Consider the following 18,297-nt stretch of genomic DNA (forward strand, 5'->3'; position numbering starts at 1 on the left):
TTGTCATCTTTGACTGAATAATCAACAAATAACATAAATAAATGAGAACTCACACACATGTATAGACACACTAATAGAAAGAGATGATTTATTAACAAAAAAAGTGATGTTTTTTTTACTTTAAAGCCTGTGAAACACTGAATTCAGCTTGGTTTACTGGAAGTCATTGTTGGGGGTCGTCCTGAGGGGCGGGGCCAATTAGGGAGTCAAGGGTGATTGGCCAGAGCTGACTAGACTTGCCCTCAGACTGCACGCTGATTGGTCAAACCTCAGCTAGGTCCCGCCCACGGGTGGTGCCTTGAACCTGCTGTATGTTGAAGCGTTGCGTTCAACCAGTGTTGAGTTTAGAGGGTCTCTCTCTACCGGGGTGACAAGTCCGACCATTGGAGGGGAAATAACAGCCGACTGAAGTCATAAAAAAAAACCCACCACACTTTTCATCTCTTCACCAGTGGATACTTATCTCGAGCTGGAGTTTGGATTAACTTCGAAAAAGAACACTCTTTTTTAGTTTTTCTTTTTCATTTGCTTTAGAAAAACTCACAGAAGACAATGGGGTCCCAGGCATCCAAGGGAGATGTGGCCGCGGAGGCGAACGCTGCTGCCGCTGATGGTGCAGCTGTCAAAACCAACGGACAGGTAATTACCCTTTATTGCAATTTGATGCAACAGATGAGGTACGTGCAAATGGATAGAAGTTGATTTTCTCGTAGGAAACCATTAGTTTAAATGATTTAGTCGACGTTGAATCGATAAAACTTGAATGTGAGGACGTTTTGGGTAAGTCAGGTGGGGCTTTTTATTTAAGCATCGCTGTCTCCTGCTGATGGGTTAATCACAGAGAACCTAAAAAACAAAATGATATAGCGTCCTTTTTGTCCCGGTTTACTTTGTTTTTGTTCATTTATGTTTCTTTTAGACGGAGGTTTTACCCAATACCCAACGTGTTTGACAGTGCCAGGAATTAAAGGGGGAGGGGGTCGGGGGGCAGCGCGAGCGCACGTAGGCACCACTCCTCCCTGTTAGTCTGCACACCAATTTTGCTCATTTGACATCAAAATGTGTGAAAAAAAGTCCCATTTAATCATGCATTTCATTTTTAAAACACTTATTGCATGTTTTGCATTAATTTAATCAGATATTAATGACACAAAAAAAGACGTTACTTGAGTGTTAAAAGGGGAATTTTTATTTCAGGCTGGTTATTCTGGGTAAAAACTTCAATGGGAAGTGTTTTTCAGTATTCCATCGATGAGCTCCAGTCTTGTCTTTGTTGAGTCGATGTCTGTCTGGTACCTCAGGCGGTGTGTGCGGAGCTACTGCCGCCTATCGCGAGATTAGAGTACTGCAAGGCGTCGCCTCTGAGCCAAGAGACACGGTGGTTAATTGATGAGCACGACGATGCTGTGCAAAGAAATGAGAAATGCACATCTATAATCGCTCCTCTGTGTTTTTAAAACATGTGCACAGAGGATTTGATGTAATTCAAACATGAATTTCTCAGCTGTAGAAACTTATGTGTCAAAATATTTTTCAGGAGAATGGCCATGTGAAAACCAATGGTGATGTCTCCACAAAGACTGATGGCGACGCTGCCGCCACCAATGGCTCCGCTGAGGCAGCCAAGGAGCCTGAGGCGGCAACAGGAGACGCCATCGAGCCGGCGCCCGCTGCAGATGGAGAGGCAGCCAAACCAGAAGGCGAGGCTGCAGCCAAGGAGACCCCCAAGAAGAAGAAGAATAAGTTCTCCCTGAAGAAGTCCTTCAACTTCAAGCTGAATATGAAGAAGACTAAGAAGAGCGAGGCTGTGAAGGAGGAAGCTGCCGCCGCCGCCACCCCCGCCGAGGAGAAGCCAGCTGAGAACGGTGCCGCTGCTCCTGCGGAGGAGAAGAAGGAGGAGGTGAAAGAGGTGAAGGAGGAGGCTGCTGCTGCCGCCGCCACCGCCGAGGCCCCTAAAGCAGAGGAGGCTCCAGCTAAAGAGGAGGCCCCCAAGGCAGAGGAGGCCCCAAAGGAGGAAGCTGCCCCGGCCCCAGAGGCCACAAAACCAGCAGAGGAGAGCAGCTCGACCCCCGCTCCCTCTGAAAAGAAAGAGTGATTGTACGTTTATCTCACAATGAACTGGGTGAACTGTTTTTCAAGAGAGAGAGAGAAAATTTAAGAGTATATATATATATTTATATATATATGTGTATATGTATACATATGTATATGGATATATGTATATGTAAATATATACACATGTATGTGAGAGACTCCTTCGACGTGCCACTTTTTCGTCATGATAACAAGACGACAGACTAGATTCACTAGATCACTTCCCTGGTTACCGCTCGACATCTGGACCCGGACTGAGTTTTAGGCTGTGGGCTGGTCGCCGTGTGGGAATCTGGATTTTAATGGCTAGAAAGCGAGCTAATGACACCATGACGTATAGACGGATGGAGAGAGATGGCATCTTTTCCCACAAAATCTGCAAATCAAAGATGCCTCCTTTGCTGAAGGAATGAAGCTAGATAACATACTAGGACACCACCACCACTTGAAATGACTGTTCGCAAAAAAAAAATGAAATCAGAAAATTAAAGAGACTTGCCAACTTTTTACATTCCTATATTTTAACCCAAATTTGAAGTATTTTGTGGTGTATTATAGAGAACCATGTTAAAGATTCAGAGAAGCTATTACTTGTTTGTTTAAAGAAAAGAAAAAAAAATAGACAACTTTGATTTTTACCTTACTATGAAAAAAGAACACTTAAGCTTGCTATGTTCACTGTTGCGGTTTGATATGAAGCAGAGTTGTTTATCTGTCGTTTGTGAGCCTGAATCTGCTTTGTCTCTGTAAATACATTGGATTGATTTCTGTTCTTTATTTTGCTAATGTTGACAGATGTTACTGGTTTTATTGTAAAGTTGATAATGGTAAATAAATGTTGGTTACCTACACGTTTATGTGTCTTCATGGTCTTTCACATCATGCATTACATGTGTTATAAAGTACAATACTTCAATTGAGAGGGTCTAAAGCTTGTATATTATACGCTTTAATACAAATGTGGTGTTAACAAATACCTATAGCAGAGCTGCAAAGATTAGTCAACTAATGATTTGGTTGAAAAAAAACCATTTTGATAATTGGTTTATCAGTATTTTCATGCAAAAAGGACAAGAAATACAGTTTATATTCGATGAAATATTTAGATTTCCTCCTTTTTCTAGTTTATATGATATAAAACAGTATATTGTGGGGTTTTTGACCCACAAAACAAGACATTTAAATAAAATATTGACTTTCTATGACATTTAATTGCCTAATGATTAATAAAAAATACCAGACAGGGTAATCCATTTTGAGATATAAGGATTATTTCTGTTTTAGATTATATAAAACACAACATTTTGGGTTTTTGACTTAAAAAACATACATTAAAATATATCATCTTTGACTTTTTCTGAAATTTCATTGACATGAATCAAAAATAATAGGCAGATGAATCCAAAAGGAAAATAATCGTTAGTTGGAGCCCTACAGAAAAGTAAGTATACACAGTTAAATTCCTCCACTAATTGGACAATTGCAACTACACAGACACTGTTTAAAGGCAGATGCGTCATTAACTGACATCATGTATTGCTCTGGTGTTTGTGCTATAAGGCAATTGACAGGATATAGCAACTGTAAAACTTTAATTGGAGCAGCCTCACCACTTCCTTCTCATGTGTGTCCTCAAAACCCCAATTTTTAATAAGAGTATGCAGCTTTTAAAAGATTAAATAACACATTCTTCCTTTTAGAAACGAAGGGTTAATTAAAAAGCAATAAAATACAGGAGCAGAGAACACAGGAGTTTTCTTCTACAGCCTGGCTACTGCGAGCAAATTAACACGATGATCATTTTTCTGCCCGTGCTGCTGTTACACTACATTTCACCCTTTTAATTATCACCCTACAGTGGCTGTCATTCAGCACAATGACACAAATATGCCAAGAAAACGTCATGTTCTGATAGATGTGACATTAGCAAATAATTCTAACCCCATGGTTACAGTACAGAAAGAAATGTGTACATTACAGGGGGGGTAATAAAGTTTATTAGTGCCACTCATAAAATCTGAATGGCTAAACTCTGCATGACTTCATGTAATTATTGGACTGTGAATCACTCGGTCTTGGCTCGAAACAAACATGTCAAATCAGTTTAATTTATACTCGCAGATACCACAAATCACACATTTCCACTGGTGGAGGAAGTATAAAGATATTTCACTTGATTAAAAGTTGTAATATTAGGCAAGGCCAGTTTATTTATAAAGCACCTTTCGACACAAGGCAATTGAGAGTGCTTTACCAAACTGAAGGACATTAAGAGCATAAGACATAGTGCAGCAGAAACATATCACAAAATGGCATTTATAAACAGTTATTAAAATGAATATGAATAAAAGTTCACTGTTAAATAAGAATCGTTCAATTAAAAGCAGCGACAAAAAGAAAAGTCTGGATTTTAAAGTAGTAAGAGTAGCAGCGCACCTGCAGGTTTCTGGGAGTTTGTTCTAGATATTTGCAGCATAATAAGTGAACCATGTTTAGCTCTGACTCTGGGGACACAGAGAGATGACCCGTCCCAGAAGACCTGAGAGCTCTGGATGGTTCATAATGTAGCAGGAGAACAGAATAAACCAGTCAATGCTTTATAAACCAGCTGCAGTATTTTGAATTCTTTGACAGACAGGAGTAAAAACCTCAGAACTACTCTGATGTGATCCACTTCCTCAGTGGTGGTGGTGAGCGGCATTATGAAAAAGCTGCAGCCTTCTAATAGATGCTTTAGTGAGACCTGTACGTTACACAGGAAAAGTGTTACAAGTCATAAATCTGCATTACAAATCATACTCCAGTAAAACTACAAAAGCATCAACATTAAAATGAACTTTGAGCAGTGAAAGTATTCATTATGCAGTAATGACACGATAATGTTAAGCCTTCATTAATGTGATTTTGAAGCTTGTAAAGGTGGAGATCTTTTTAATACTCATCATGCTGAAGACACTATATTTCATCAGTTTAAGAGAGCTGACTTCATTGATAATAACCTCAATCTGCAACTATCACACGTAATAAAAAAGTACAATAATACCGTTTAAATGAAATGTAGTGGAGTAAAGTATACAGAAGCATAACATTTAAGTATTAATGACAAGTACAAGTGCCTCAAATCATACTGGAGTCACTTTATAGTAGTTCAAATCTACCTCGAGGGCCTTTACAATCTGCAGCATGCCCTCTGTCCTCAACCATAAAAAGACATTCATTATTTAACAACACAGACAACGATCCACCACTAATATTGAACACAAAAGACATGTAGCCTACGTTAACTGATATGAGATTAGGTGTCAAAGTATCCCTTGCAGCACGTCACATGGATCAGTCAGTGATTCCCCATGAAACAAGACTCACTGAAGGTGATTGGTTTGGAGATAATTGAACACACCAGCACGGCCATGTTAGCTCCAATGACCCCTGGCCCTCTATTAGTCTTATGGCCCTGAGATCAGCACCATTACCTCCACCCCCCCCCCCCCCCCCCCTCCACCCTCATTCACATCTACAGTATTTCTTCCGTTGGACAAACTGAACGCAGCAGTCCTGCTCTGGGTAAACTGACCTAGTTTACATGGTGATATGATGAGTTGAGACTGGAGCTACATTCGGACCCAGACAATTATTTAAACAGAAATGTGGCTCTGCATTGACACAGCTCTCTGCCTCCTGAAACAGGTAATTTCTTAAGCTCAAACATTACATTTTTATGATGATAAGTGTCTTTAAGAAGAGCAAAATCATACCTAAATTGTATAAATCTTCCACATACAGCTTACACACAAAACATGTACATTAAAGTGCACAATATCAGCATTTAAATACATCCTCCAGTTGTTTTGATTACCTCTACATCCTTTATGTTTTGTTTGCATTGTGCATACTATACATGTCATTGATCTGCATTTCTCTCTCAGCCATGACAGGTCTGCAGAGATTTGGACGCTACAGTCGAACACATGTGAGCTAACACCGTCACCCGGTGGCTAATGTGTGAAGTGGCCCCCACATGTTCACCTATTGTCTGTTTTCACAATATGCCTGCATTAATATGCATAATCAACCTCATTGTGTACACTATGAACATTTTACGCTTTCAAATTATCTTTATATTTATCTTGGTTTTAAAATGGAATGAATTTGGCAAGGATATGCATTATGTTTATGTCCCTGTCTGTCATCATGTGCAACTTTTGAATGGACAAAAACACTTGACTTATTTTATCATAGCTTGCAAATGGCATTTTAGTCTTTTTTAGGGTGCCTTCAGACCAGTAATGGAGGACAGAGGCTGCCAAAATAACAGACAAATGCATAAATGACTTGATGAATTAATTAAAATGACATCACATGTACCAAAAACAATGTTAAAAATGCATGTCTGCATCAAGTACATCATTTATAAATTAATTCATATTTATTTTTCTAATAATATATATATTTGTTGTTGTTGGCATCTTACTTTCACCCATAATCTGGCCATGGACAACTGCTGTCGTTAAATTGACCCTAAACTCATTCACAATTCATGTCTTGATCAATCAGAGCTGGCCTTCTCAAATGGAATAAAATCAATTTAGAAAAAAATATATACAGAAATAAAACCTATGCTTCCACGATAATCTGCCCAGATAATTAAACATTCTCATTGTCCATCAAACAATTTTGACTATGCACTTCAGGAATCTACTACCACAGCTTTTCTCCCCTCATCTGTCATGCTTTTGTGTGTCGCAGGGTGGAAAGATTTGGTTGTGCATCCCTGGGAGACAATTAATCATCCTTTAATTCTTAAATATCCATATGCATACTTCAGTGTCCTCATAAAGTGCATTACATTGGTATGACACTAAGCCCCAGAGAGAGAAGAAGCTTCTCATGTATTCAATCAAATCAGAATACATTACTATTAATGCTGGGGACTTCAAATTACAACACCATCTCTGCATCATTGACTTTAAGACAAAACCCCTGCATTTCTGCACCAGTCTAGACACTGTCTAGTTGTAGCTGCAACCTCGGGGGTGCCTGTTTGTAATCACCGGCGCCTCCCATCCGGGCGGGTGTTCGCCTCTGATTGGTAGAAGGAGCTCCGCGCTAGTTGCCTGGTGAAGAGCAAGAGGAACCAGTGGACACCAATGTGCTAATTGGTGTAAAATGGCGCTGTCTCAAGGAACAAAGAAAAAAGTTTGCTATTACTATGACGGTAAATATATCAATTAAATCATCAGTTTTGTTATTATTGAAGCTTCCGTAAAGATGCGTAGAATATTTTTACACGCACGATTTAAAAAGATGTGCAGCACGACTAGCCGGTGCTAGCAGGCTAACCGTAGCTTCCTCCGTTGGTTAAACAGTGTGATTTAGCTACTTGCTATGCTATGCTAGCTGTTAGCTTCAAAATGACCCGGTGTTTATCTCGAATTCTCTAATAACAACAACAAATGTCCTTACTTCGTTCAACGCTGTAATTTGACTGTGATGTCTTTATGTAAGAAAACGTGGCTATACTGGGACCAGATAAGTCGTTAATTTACCCGGTGCTTATCTCACAAATGTTACCCCAAATTCCTACCAACTTCCGAGAAGTGAGGACCAATGCGCCGGGGTTCAGTTTCGGTATTAAGGAACGTTTTTCTTGTAAATAAGGGATATTATGTTATGCAGAAACAGGCACAATATGCAAGTCCAAACACTGTATGATGGAAACTAAAAGTGTGGTGGTTAATGTTGAGTTAGACGGTTGTATTAATTTGGGTTTTGGATGTTTTAGCTTTAGTCGGTGTGCCTAAAAAGAATATGATAACTCATTGTGAAACGTCTGGTCCTTGACCCCTATCTCACCTTTTGAGAAACCTATATTTTCAGTAGCATACAGTCACAGTTCAGCAAATTGATCAATTAAACCAGATTGTATTTTCCCAGATGTTATTACGTTAGTGTTCAGAGTGTAATATGCAGTTTATACGATTGCAGATAAAAAAGGCACATTTTTAAATGAAGTTTGTCATGAATGCAACATTTTCTGTTTGTTTTTCTCTTTCCAAGGGGATGTGGGGAACTACTACTATGGTCAGGGCCATCCCATGAAACCCCACAGGATTCGCATGACTCACAACCTGCTACTCAACTATGGACTGTACAGGAAAATGGAGATCTATGTGAGTTATAGCTCTCCACACAAAGCCCAACACTCACAACCTTACACTTTATCTTTTGTTCAGAGAATATTACTCTGTCATTTTGAAAGTTGTTTAAACATAGTGTGACATTTATAAAATTACTATCATGGGTGTAATGATACACATATTGATCATTAACCATTCAGTTAGTTTGATAGTGTGAAACACAATTTCACAAGAGTAGGATTTCCACCAAGAACACATTGGAAGTTACTTGGTTCTGACTGTAAAATGTGTATTAATTATTGATGGTTTTTGACTCTGAAGTGGGTATTTTTAACACTTTCGCATTTAAATATTTGCATAAGGAACGAGTGAACAGTTATGTGGTTGGATAGATAGATAGATAGATAGATCTAGAGCTTCCTTGTGACAGCATCAGCAGGTTATCAGGCTTTCAAAAATACACAGTAATGTATAGAAATGATTGCTACAAAACATATGGAATTAAATCCGATGAGTTGTTGTTTTTTTTTTACATAGAGACTTGCAAATAAAACATTATACAGAATCAGACAAACACAATGACTACTGACAAACAGTAAAGAGTTAAAGCCGTCACGTTCTTTCTGCTCATGTTCCTGTGTGTTTCCAGAGACCACACAAAGCCAGTGGCGAGGAGATGACCAAATACCACAGTGACGACTACATTAAGTTCCTGCGGTCCATCCGGCCGGACAACATGTCTGAGTACAGCAAACAGATGCAGAGATGTGAGTGTTTGTCGTTTCATCCATTGGTCCCTGAAGTACTCCCTCTGTCTCACATATTTTAAATCTATGTCTTTGTTTTCTCACAGTCAATGTCGGAGAGGACTGTCCGGTGTTTGATGGTCTGTTTGAGTTCTGCCAGCTCTCAACAGGTGGATCTGTCGGTAAGTTTTCCCACTATAACTCCCACAATCCCTCTGGAGCACCAGCGTCATACAGGAGGCACATTAGTGACTGTGCAAGGACTAAACCTGACGTTAAAGTCTAGTCAAAAGTGGTTTCCAAGTCATCTTAAATAAGAGTTATTCATTTTTTACTATAATGTCTTGGACTGAGGTCACAGGTTTATTTTAACCACCTGTGTTTCTTCATTACATAATCTTGCTGGTATTTTGGCCCATTCCTCCATGCAGTTCTCCTCTAAAGCAGTGATGTTTTGGGGCTGTCGCTGGGCAACACAGACTTTCAACTCCCTCCAAAGATTTTCTATGCGGTTCAGATCTGGAGACTGGCTAGGCCACTCCAGGACCTTGAAATGCTTCTTACGAAGCCACTCCTTCGCTGCCCTGGCGGTGTGTTTGGGATCATTGTCATGCTGAAAGACCCAGCCACGCTTCATCTTCAGTGCCCTTGCTGATGGAAGGAGGTTTTCACTCAAAATCTCACGATACATGGCCCCATTCATTCTTTCCTTTACACGGATCAGTCGTCCTGGTCCCTTTGCAGAAAAACAGCCCCAAAGCATGATGTTTCCACCCCCATGCTTCACAGTAGGTATGGTGTTCTTTGGATGCAACTCTGCATTCTTTCTCCTCCAAACACGACGAGTTGAGTTTTTACCAAAAAGTTCTATTTTGGTTTCATCTGACCATATGACATTCTCCCAATCCTCTTCTGGAGCATCCAAATGCCCTCTAGCAAACTTCAGACGGGCCTGGACATGTACTGGCTTAAGCAGGGGGACACGTCTGGAACTGCAGGATTTAAGTCCCTGGCGGCGTAGTGTGTTACTGATGGTAGCCTCTGTTACTTTGGTCCCAGCTCTCTGCAGGTCATTCACTAGGTCCCCCCTGTGTGGTTCTGGGAGTTTTGCTCACCGTTCTTGTGATCATTTTGACCCCACGGGGTGACATCTTGCGTGGAGCCCCAGATCGAGGGAGATTAGCAGTGGTCTTGTATGTCTTCCATTTTCTAATAATTGCTCCCACAGTTGATTTCTTCACACCAAGCTGCTTACCTATTGCAGATTCAGTTTTCCCAGCCTGGTGCAGGTCTACAATTTTGTCTCTGGTCTCCTTTGACAGCTCTTTGGTCTTGGCCATAGTGGAGTTTGGAGTATGACTGTTTGAGGTTGTGGACAGGTGTCTTTTATACTGATAACGAGTTCAAAAAGGTGCCATTAATACAGGTAACGAGTGGAGGACAGAGGAGCCTCTTAAAGAAGAAGTTACAGGTCTGTGAGAGCCAGAAATCTTGCTTGTTTGTAGGTGACCAAATACTTATTTTACCGAGGAATTTACAATGAATTCATTAAAAATCCTACAATGTGATTTCCTGGATTTTTTTTCTCATTCTGTCTCTCATAGTTGTTCTAGATTAGTGCTATATATCTGAAGTTGATGTTTAATTTTCTCTGTTACTCTTTCTTGTAGCCGGGGCTTTGAAGCTGAACAAGCAGCAGACAGACATCGCCATCAACTGGGCCGGAGGACTCCACCACGCCAAGAAGTCGGAGGCCTCGGGTTTCTGCTACGTCAACGACATCGTCCTGGCCATCCTCGAGCTGCTCAAGTAAGCGGCTGCCTTCCTTTGATTGTATTCTGGGCCCCAAACGATTTTAAATTGTACAGCTTTATTTCGAATGCACACAATTAAACGCTTCTTTCTGCTCCAAACAGGAGAATGTTCATAAACTGCATTTTCTTCTTCTCCAGGTACCACCAGAGAGTCTTGTACATCGACATCGACATCCACCACGGTGATGGGGTGGAGGAGGCTTTCTACACCACAGACAGGGTCATGACCGTCTCTTTCCACAAGTATGGAGAGTACTTCCCCGGCACTGGAGACCTGAGGGTGAGTTCATTTGTTCTAATTCCCTTTTAAGATGTTCTGTGTACCCTTTCACAAAGTAGTAAATGATATCTCCTCTGAGTGCAGGACATCGGAGCTGGAAAGGGAAAGTACTACGCCGTAAACTACCCGCTCAGAGACGGGATTGACGATGAGTCGTATGAAGCCATCTTCAAACCTGTAGGTGCTTTAATTCAGATGCTACGTTATCAATCACTCTTTCTCCGAGCATGTGTGTTAATGTTTGTGTGTGTGTGTGTGTGTGTGTGTGTGTGTGTGTGTGTGTGTTAGATCATGGCTAAAGTCATGGAGATGTACCAGCCGAGTGCGGTGGTTCTCCAGTGTGGAGCGGATTCTCTCTCTGGAGACAGACTGGGCTGCTTCAACCTCACCATCAAAGGTATCACCAACAGCTGCTGAATGAATCAAACAATGAACTCTCCCAAGAACATGCAGAGGATTTACTGTGTGTGTTCCTCCAGGCCACGCCAAATGTGTGGAGTACATCAAGAGCTTCAACCTCCCCCTGCTGATGCTGGGGGGGGGAGGCTACACCATCCGAAACGTGGCACGCTGCTGGACGTATGAGACGGCCACCGCCTTGGACTGCTCCATCCCCAACGAGCTGCCCTACAACGACTACTTCGAGTACTTCGGGCCCGACTTCAAGCTGCACATCAGCCCGTCCAACATGACCAACCAGAACACCAACGAGTACCTGGAGAAGATCAAGCAGCGGCTGTTTGAAAACCTGCGCATGCTGCCTCACGCCCCCGGGGTCCAGATGCAGGCCATCCCCGAGGACGCCCCCCACCCGGACAGCGGGGACGAGGAGGAGGAGGACCCCGACAAACGCGTCTCCAGTAAGAGACTTGTTCTTCCCACTCTAAAAAAAAAACTGACTTCATTGGGCTGAGAAATGACCTCAAAGTATCTCTGTGTTTCAGTCCGGGCCCACGACAAGAGGATAGCCTGCGAGGAGGAGTTCTCCGACTCTGAGGACGAGGCGGAGGGGCAGGGAGGAGGCCGCAGGAACGCAGCCAATCACAAGAAGGTGAAACGAGTGAAGAAGGAGGAGGAGAAGGACGGAGAGGAGAAGAAAGGTGAGACTTACTGACGAGCTCTGTTGGATCTTTCTAGATAGAAAATACTGTGATCATGACTCGTGTTTTTCTGCATTTTAGAAGTGAAAGAGGAGGAGAAGGAGGAGGAGAAGATGGACACCTCGGGGTAAGAGAGTTACACATCACATACTAAGTAGTGTTTTCTGATATTTGCAGCACACTACACAATGACTTTTGCTCTTTTTATACTAAACAAATGAAGACTGAGCTATATAAGTTACATTTGAAGAGTAGGAATGGTCAAAGCATCGATGTACGTGTGGTATTTGTTGCTTAAACTCCTCAATCGTTGCGTTTCAGACCAAAAGAGGAGGTGAAGACAACCTGACACCTGAGCAGAAATGGTTGGTGGATCCGACTCCTCCGTCCTCCTGCTGCAGCGAGAGGACCTCCTTTTTATATTCAACGCAAGGTTGTAAACCCCACCCGACTGGAGCGTAGCGTAGTGTAAAACAAACGACACAATTCCTTCTTCCCCCGCTGCTGCTGCTGTGAAACAAGGGCTGCTTTACTGTGAAGGAAAGCGCTCCACGTATTCCTGCTCCTATCATGGTGATCCAGATTTAAATACCTGCATAGATGTAATGATTCCTACGTGCTAAAAACAGCTTATTTTTAAATACCGATTAATGATGCTGTTAGAAAACCCAGCCTTCGACCATCCATCCATCTTCTCCCGCTTTTCCGTCAGGGTCGCGGAGGTAACAGCTCCAGCAGACCATCTGTGTTTATTTCCCCACGAGTGCATGTTTGAAACGACCCTGCCTTTAAGCATGTCCACACTGCTCCCCATCTCTTCTCAGTAACTTATTTTAAATCCTGAAGAAAGGTCGCCCTTCTGCGTATCCTATTTTATTTCCTCCTGCTTTGTGTGTGTGTGGAAGTGTGAATGGTCGTGAAGCCGCTCGGAGGATTATGTTATGAAGCGAGTGACTTGTTTTAGATATTTTGTACCAGCAGACGTGAGAGGGGGCTTCATGTTGTTTGGAGTTTGAAATGTGAAATGTGCATTATCATAAATTTGTAATAAAGAAATAAGGAACTGATCAATTGTTCTTCCTCTGATTAATTCATACACCCTTAAAAGAAAAAGAAAAACCAGTTTTGTTTCAGAGGATTGAGGATTCTGGTTTCTTTGGATCACAATTCATTTTTGTCAGTCGGTATATCTTTAAATTTGATCAGGTTAATTTAGTATTTACACGTGACTTCTAGTGCCTGCATGTTGGTTTCTTTGGGAGTTCTACTTCCATGGACATACTTTCCTGGGGGAGGAGCAGCACTGAACTTTGTAAATGATTTAAATGTCATTAAATAAGATGAGGTGTATAAAACAGAGCCCACGTCTTTACAGGGGGCATTAGAATTAGCTAACCCTCGTATACAATGAATTTGAGTTCTGTAAAATTGATCTACTATACTTCCATTAGTGTATAATAGGTTAGTGGTAAATATTATGGTATGCCACTGTCGAGTAATAGTATAGGGCGGTACTTATCGGACCTCCTCCAGCCCTACACCCCTTCTCGGAGTCTGCTCTCCATTCCCCGTACTCACCTCCGAACAGGTGGTGTCAGGGCGGTCATTAAAGCCTCACCTCTTCACCATGGCCTTTGACCCCTAACCCACCACAGTCCACCTTGCCTCCACTCCCACTTATATTTGTCCTTCATTATTTGCCCTATTTTGTTTTTTTGCCCGTCCTTACACCATGTACGGCGCCCTTGGGTCCGATGAAAGGCGCTTTAAACATGTAATCTATTATTATTTGGGGTGTTGAGGGCCACTCACAGTAAAACATACAAAGGTCTGGGCCCTTCACTAGAGCTGAGGTATATTGCTTCAAGTTAAGTTATAAGTTAGCAAAATCTATCAAATGTAGGTTCATTATGCTTGATACTGAACCACAGCTCTCCATAGGGTTTCATTTATGTTAGCAGCTCATTCCTTACAACAGAAGCCTCAGACTGATTATAATAAGTGGAAATATGAAGGTATAATATAATTGACTGAATTTATTTGAGAAGTCGGCTTCTTAACGCATAAATACTACTGTGTAATATAGGTGTACATATATATTTAAGAAGGACAACATAAGGTAAGCACAAGACTCATACTTTTGGAAGTCGAAAATGTAAGCTATATATTATTACAGAAAGCTTTTAATAGAAGGCTTCGTTTTAAGATGACTACTACAGAGTGTTCCCATGTGAAAGAATGACCACTGGTTGCATAAATCACAGACACAGGTTGATCTCAGTAATTTTATGGTGACTTGAGGTGGAATGGCTTACAACAGAAAATATATCAACTCAAATTCCACTTCTGCGTAGAATCGGATTAAATAGAGCCGGGAATCAGGGAGTGTGGGGATTTGAAGTCCAGTCACGATAAATCCGCAGATCCAGGGTTAGAAAAAAAAAAGGACTTCTGATCCCACCGAAACAGACTCCAAGTGATGTTAGAAAAATGACTTAAAAAACCCCCGTCAGACCGAGACCTGAACGAGGGCGAGGCGGTCGACTGTAAATGCTTCAGTCCTCTGGGTCGGTGCGATCCGTCTGTTTATGCCTCCAGCTCAAAGTCAAAGTACTGTGGGTCAAAGTAATGAATCCTAGTGTATCCGTCCTCTCCTCCACTGCTGTAACTGTGGACAACGAGCAGGAGAACAGTTAGCCACGACTCACACACACACCACACACACACACCAGTGGGTGTCTCTGGGTGCTTCTTACCTCTTGCCATCAGGGTGGAACGCCACGCAGTTGATGGGTCCGAAATGACCTTTGACTCTGCCGAACTCCTCTTCATAGGCAGCATGGAAGAACCTGAGGGGGGAGGGGAAAGCAAGGTTAGAGCCTCAGTCTGAATGTCACTGGGGAATTTGAAAATGGGACCACAGTAGGTTTAACAGCAAGAGTAAACCCAAGGATAAAGAACGAGTAAAAACACAGCTTTACGTTAAAAAATCTGCGTCTCTGATCTATCCAGATGTCTGATGAGAAAACATTCATCCAGGTGAAATAACTGGAAATAATATCGACTAATGACAGCTTCATTAACAGGTATGTTTTTTTTAGACATTTTAAAGCTTAATGTTATGCATTTTACTTTAAATTTTAGGATGAGTCTCTTTAAGTATTCTTTATCTCACCTGGCCTCAAACTTGCCGATCCTGGTGGAAGTCGTGGTGACCTCCATGGCCTCCTGTCCACCTCCCATCACCACCTGAAGCAAACGCACGTGGAGTGTTAACAGTCAGTGATGGTACAAACCTTCTTTTCATTTGTAGAAAGCACACAATCCAACTTGTTTTGCATGAGTAATAATGGATATAACACAGAGATTAAAATAACTGTAGGGTTTGCTAATGGAGCTGCCAGTGTCTCACAGGCTTTGCACATTTTACTGCAAAGAAAAAGGCTTGCAACATTAATGGAATCCCTTTTCAGACGAGGCACGGGATTTTATTACTAGGAAGTTAATCTCACGAGACCACCATCCGACATTCAGGGACGCATAACTTACATGATCCATGATGGGGGAGATGGCAGCAGAGTTGACGGGTCTCTCTGTCTTAAAGGTCTTGATGTGATCCATAGTGGAGGAGTCAAACAGCTGAGAGAAACACAGAGTATGATACCAGTCAACAGACAGGTCAGGGTTAGAGTCAGACTACAGGGCAGAGTATCGGAGAGCTCGTGGTGGAACCCGCAGAGGGGACAGTGCTGTACCTTGGCGGTGTTGTCCTTGGAGGCGCTGATGAACATGGTGAGGTCCACTGACGTCTGGAGGTCGTTGATCTGCTTGGTGTGCTCCTTGACCTTCTTCAGGATCTCTCCAGACTGACCAGAAACAAACACGGTCAAATTAAAGATTGAGAATAAAACAAGGTGCATTTTCACTGAAGGAATCTGTGCTCCATATTCGTACTCCCTTCAATTAACCCTATTGTTGTTCTTGCCCTGCAGCTTACGCCACATAACCACCGTTTGTTCCATCCCATATTTTCCCGGTAAAGTGTGTGTCCTACCTTGGCGCTGAACTGGTTGAACTCTCCGTTCTCGTGTCCTGCGATGACGAACTCGCCCAGAGGCCCCCACACAGCGCTGGTGATCTTATGGTCAGCGCACGGTAACGACAGGTAGGGCTGGTTGTCCTCTGCAGGGACAGATGGGGGGAGGGATTTATTTACTATACCACCGAGCACAGATCAATACACTCCACCTCAGTGCGACTGTCAAAGGTCATAGAATGAGAACGGAGCTAGATGCAGCTGCTTTGTTTCCTTAGTCTAGCTGCCACGTTTAATTCAACTACTTCTTGATAAATGGCAGGAATAGACACGTGTGTGCATCGTGGGGCGCGTGTACCAATCTGCTGTGGGTCCCTAAGGTCGAAGAAGTTCAGGAAGCACTGGTAACCCATCTGCTTGTCTGTGGAGAACATGATGATGTTCCCGCTGAAGTCGAAGCCGCACGTCCTGACAGCAGAGTTGGTTTCCAGCAGAGCCAGCTGTTTACCTGGGAGACACACAGGGGTGAGGATCAACAAATTCAAACTACTGGAGAATGTAAACTCTGATACTGAAGGCAGAGAGAAGTCTCATAACTAACTGACTTTGGGAATTGATAAACACTTTATTGTTTCACTGCAGCTTTTCTTACTCACCGGTCTGACAGTCCCACAGTCGACAGCTGTTGTCGGCTGATCCTGTCAAAACGTTTTTAGTGTCCCCTGAGAGAAGACAGGTTAAGGAGCCCAACATACAGTAGGATGAATCTCTATAGGGACATTCAGGTGTTAGCAATACGGGTGATTACAATAACAATAATAAACACATATATTAGTTTGAGTTGAAACATAAACAAGTGTAGCTCTTGGAAAAGGATACAGTCACAGTCCACACACCACACGGCTCCTGTGTGTCCATTGTAGGTGCCGAGCCTCTCTCCATTCACAGAGTACCAAACGTTGGCTACCTACAGGGACACGTCACAAAGGGTTTAACAAAACCAAATATGCAGGTGTAAGAACATCATGGCACGACATATTTCATTGATTATTATCTTACTGTGTCTTTAGCGACAGAGAAGAGCAGGTCTCCCTCTCTGTTGTACTTTATTTGAGTGATGGACCGCTCGTGGCCCTGTAGCAGGATGGGTCTCTGTGGAGGGAGCAGCACAGGGTAGTGTTATAAAAAACATGGGTCAAATGTCTAAGAAAAATAGAGGATACAAGTATATAAATAACAAAAATAGATAATATTGGTAAAAAATATACATTTTATTTAGAGAGCTTGCTACAAAATGTACTAAAAGGCACTTAACGTGTACATGTAATATAATACCAAATTATATTTATATAATATTGGTAATAATATAATAATAATACATTGTTTTCATATAGTTTTGATAAAAGCAGTATAATATTAATAATAAATAAAAAATATAGAGAGCTTTTAAAAAAAAAGGTACTTAGCTTGTACATTTTTAATCACGTAAAGATCTTTTTTTTATTGTCCAATTATTCTAATATAATGTACAGTTCAGTTCGAACGGTCATGAATACTTACGTAATATTAGTAAAGGTAATATAATAATAACACTAATACATTATATTTGATATATGATATTGGTAAAAGTATTATAATAACATTCAATAAAAAAAATACTACACTTTATGTATAGAGAGCTTTAATAAAGGTACTAAATGGCACCGTCCTTGCATTTGCTTATTTAAAAACACCGGATCATCATCTTGCATCAACACGCAGCTAACAGCAGCTCTGATGTTAACGGAGGCTAATATGGAAGCTAACGTTAGCCAGGGTGGATATGCTAACTGAACCGGGGCTAACTATCTCAACAAACTGAATGTCTATTATTCTGAGCGACCTCTAAAATGCAGGAGATGGTCATGAAGAAATGTACTAACCATTTTTGTCAGCAAAGTGTCGCCAATCGGTCCAGTATTTTATCTGCGCCTCGCGTAAAGAGAGAAAAGATGAACACTCGTGTTTCAGGCGCCGGAGACGCGGCGGAAGAGGAAGGTGACGTATTTCCGGTGCAGAACGGCAAGAAGGAATTAGCGCGCCCCCTGGTG

General features: G+C 41.8%; 3 protein-coding genes across 3 annotated transcripts; 2 read left to right on the forward strand and 1 right to left on the reverse strand.

The window, feature by feature from the left end:
• Positions 1–338: 338 nt before the first annotated feature.
• On the forward strand, positions 339–2,945 carry marcksl1b (MARCKS-like 1b). The gene is made up of 2 exons (XM_063900076.1): positions 339–639; positions 1,538–2,945. Exons 1-2 carry the CDS (start codon positions 553–555, stop codon positions 2,093–2,095), a joined length of 645 nt encoding a protein of 214 aa, XP_063756146.1. The 5' UTR covers positions 339–552; the 3' UTR covers positions 2,096–2,945.
• Positions 2,946–7,153: 4,208 nt separating this feature from the next.
• Positions 7,154–13,238, forward strand: LOC134875355 (probable histone deacetylase 1-B). The gene is made up of 12 exons (XM_063899906.1): positions 7,154–7,309; positions 8,152–8,264; positions 8,881–8,998; positions 9,085–9,159; positions 10,648–10,786; positions 10,930–11,071; positions 11,156–11,248; positions 11,360–11,468; positions 11,551–11,931; positions 12,016–12,171; positions 12,253–12,298; positions 12,493–13,238. Exons 1-12 carry the CDS (start codon positions 7,261–7,263, stop codon positions 12,518–12,520), a joined length of 1,449 nt encoding a protein of 482 aa, XP_063755976.1. The 5' UTR covers positions 7,154–7,260; the 3' UTR covers positions 12,521–13,238.
• A 1,204-nt stretch (positions 13,239–14,442) lies between these two features.
• On the reverse strand, positions 14,443–18,287 carry eif3i (eukaryotic translation initiation factor 3, subunit I). The gene is made up of 11 exons (XM_063900030.1): positions 18,130–18,287; positions 17,267–17,359; positions 17,087–17,174; positions 16,864–16,929; positions 16,566–16,715; positions 16,226–16,353; positions 15,927–16,037; positions 15,721–15,810; positions 15,347–15,420; positions 14,928–15,020; positions 14,443–14,839 (listed from the first exon to the last, which is right to left on the reverse strand). Exons 1-11 carry the CDS (start codon positions 18,130–18,132, stop codon positions 14,758–14,760), a joined length of 978 nt encoding a protein of 325 aa, XP_063756100.1. The 5' UTR covers positions 18,133–18,287; the 3' UTR covers positions 14,443–14,757.
• Between the last annotated feature and the right edge of the window lie 10 nt (positions 18,288–18,297).

This window comes from Eleginops maclovinus, chromosome 13, assembly GCF_036324505.1.
Source record: "Eleginops maclovinus isolate JMC-PN-2008 ecotype Puerto Natales chromosome 13, JC_Emac_rtc_rv5, whole genome shotgun sequence".
Classification (NCBI taxonomy): Eukaryota; Metazoa; Chordata; class Actinopteri; order Perciformes; family Eleginopidae; genus Eleginops; species Eleginops maclovinus.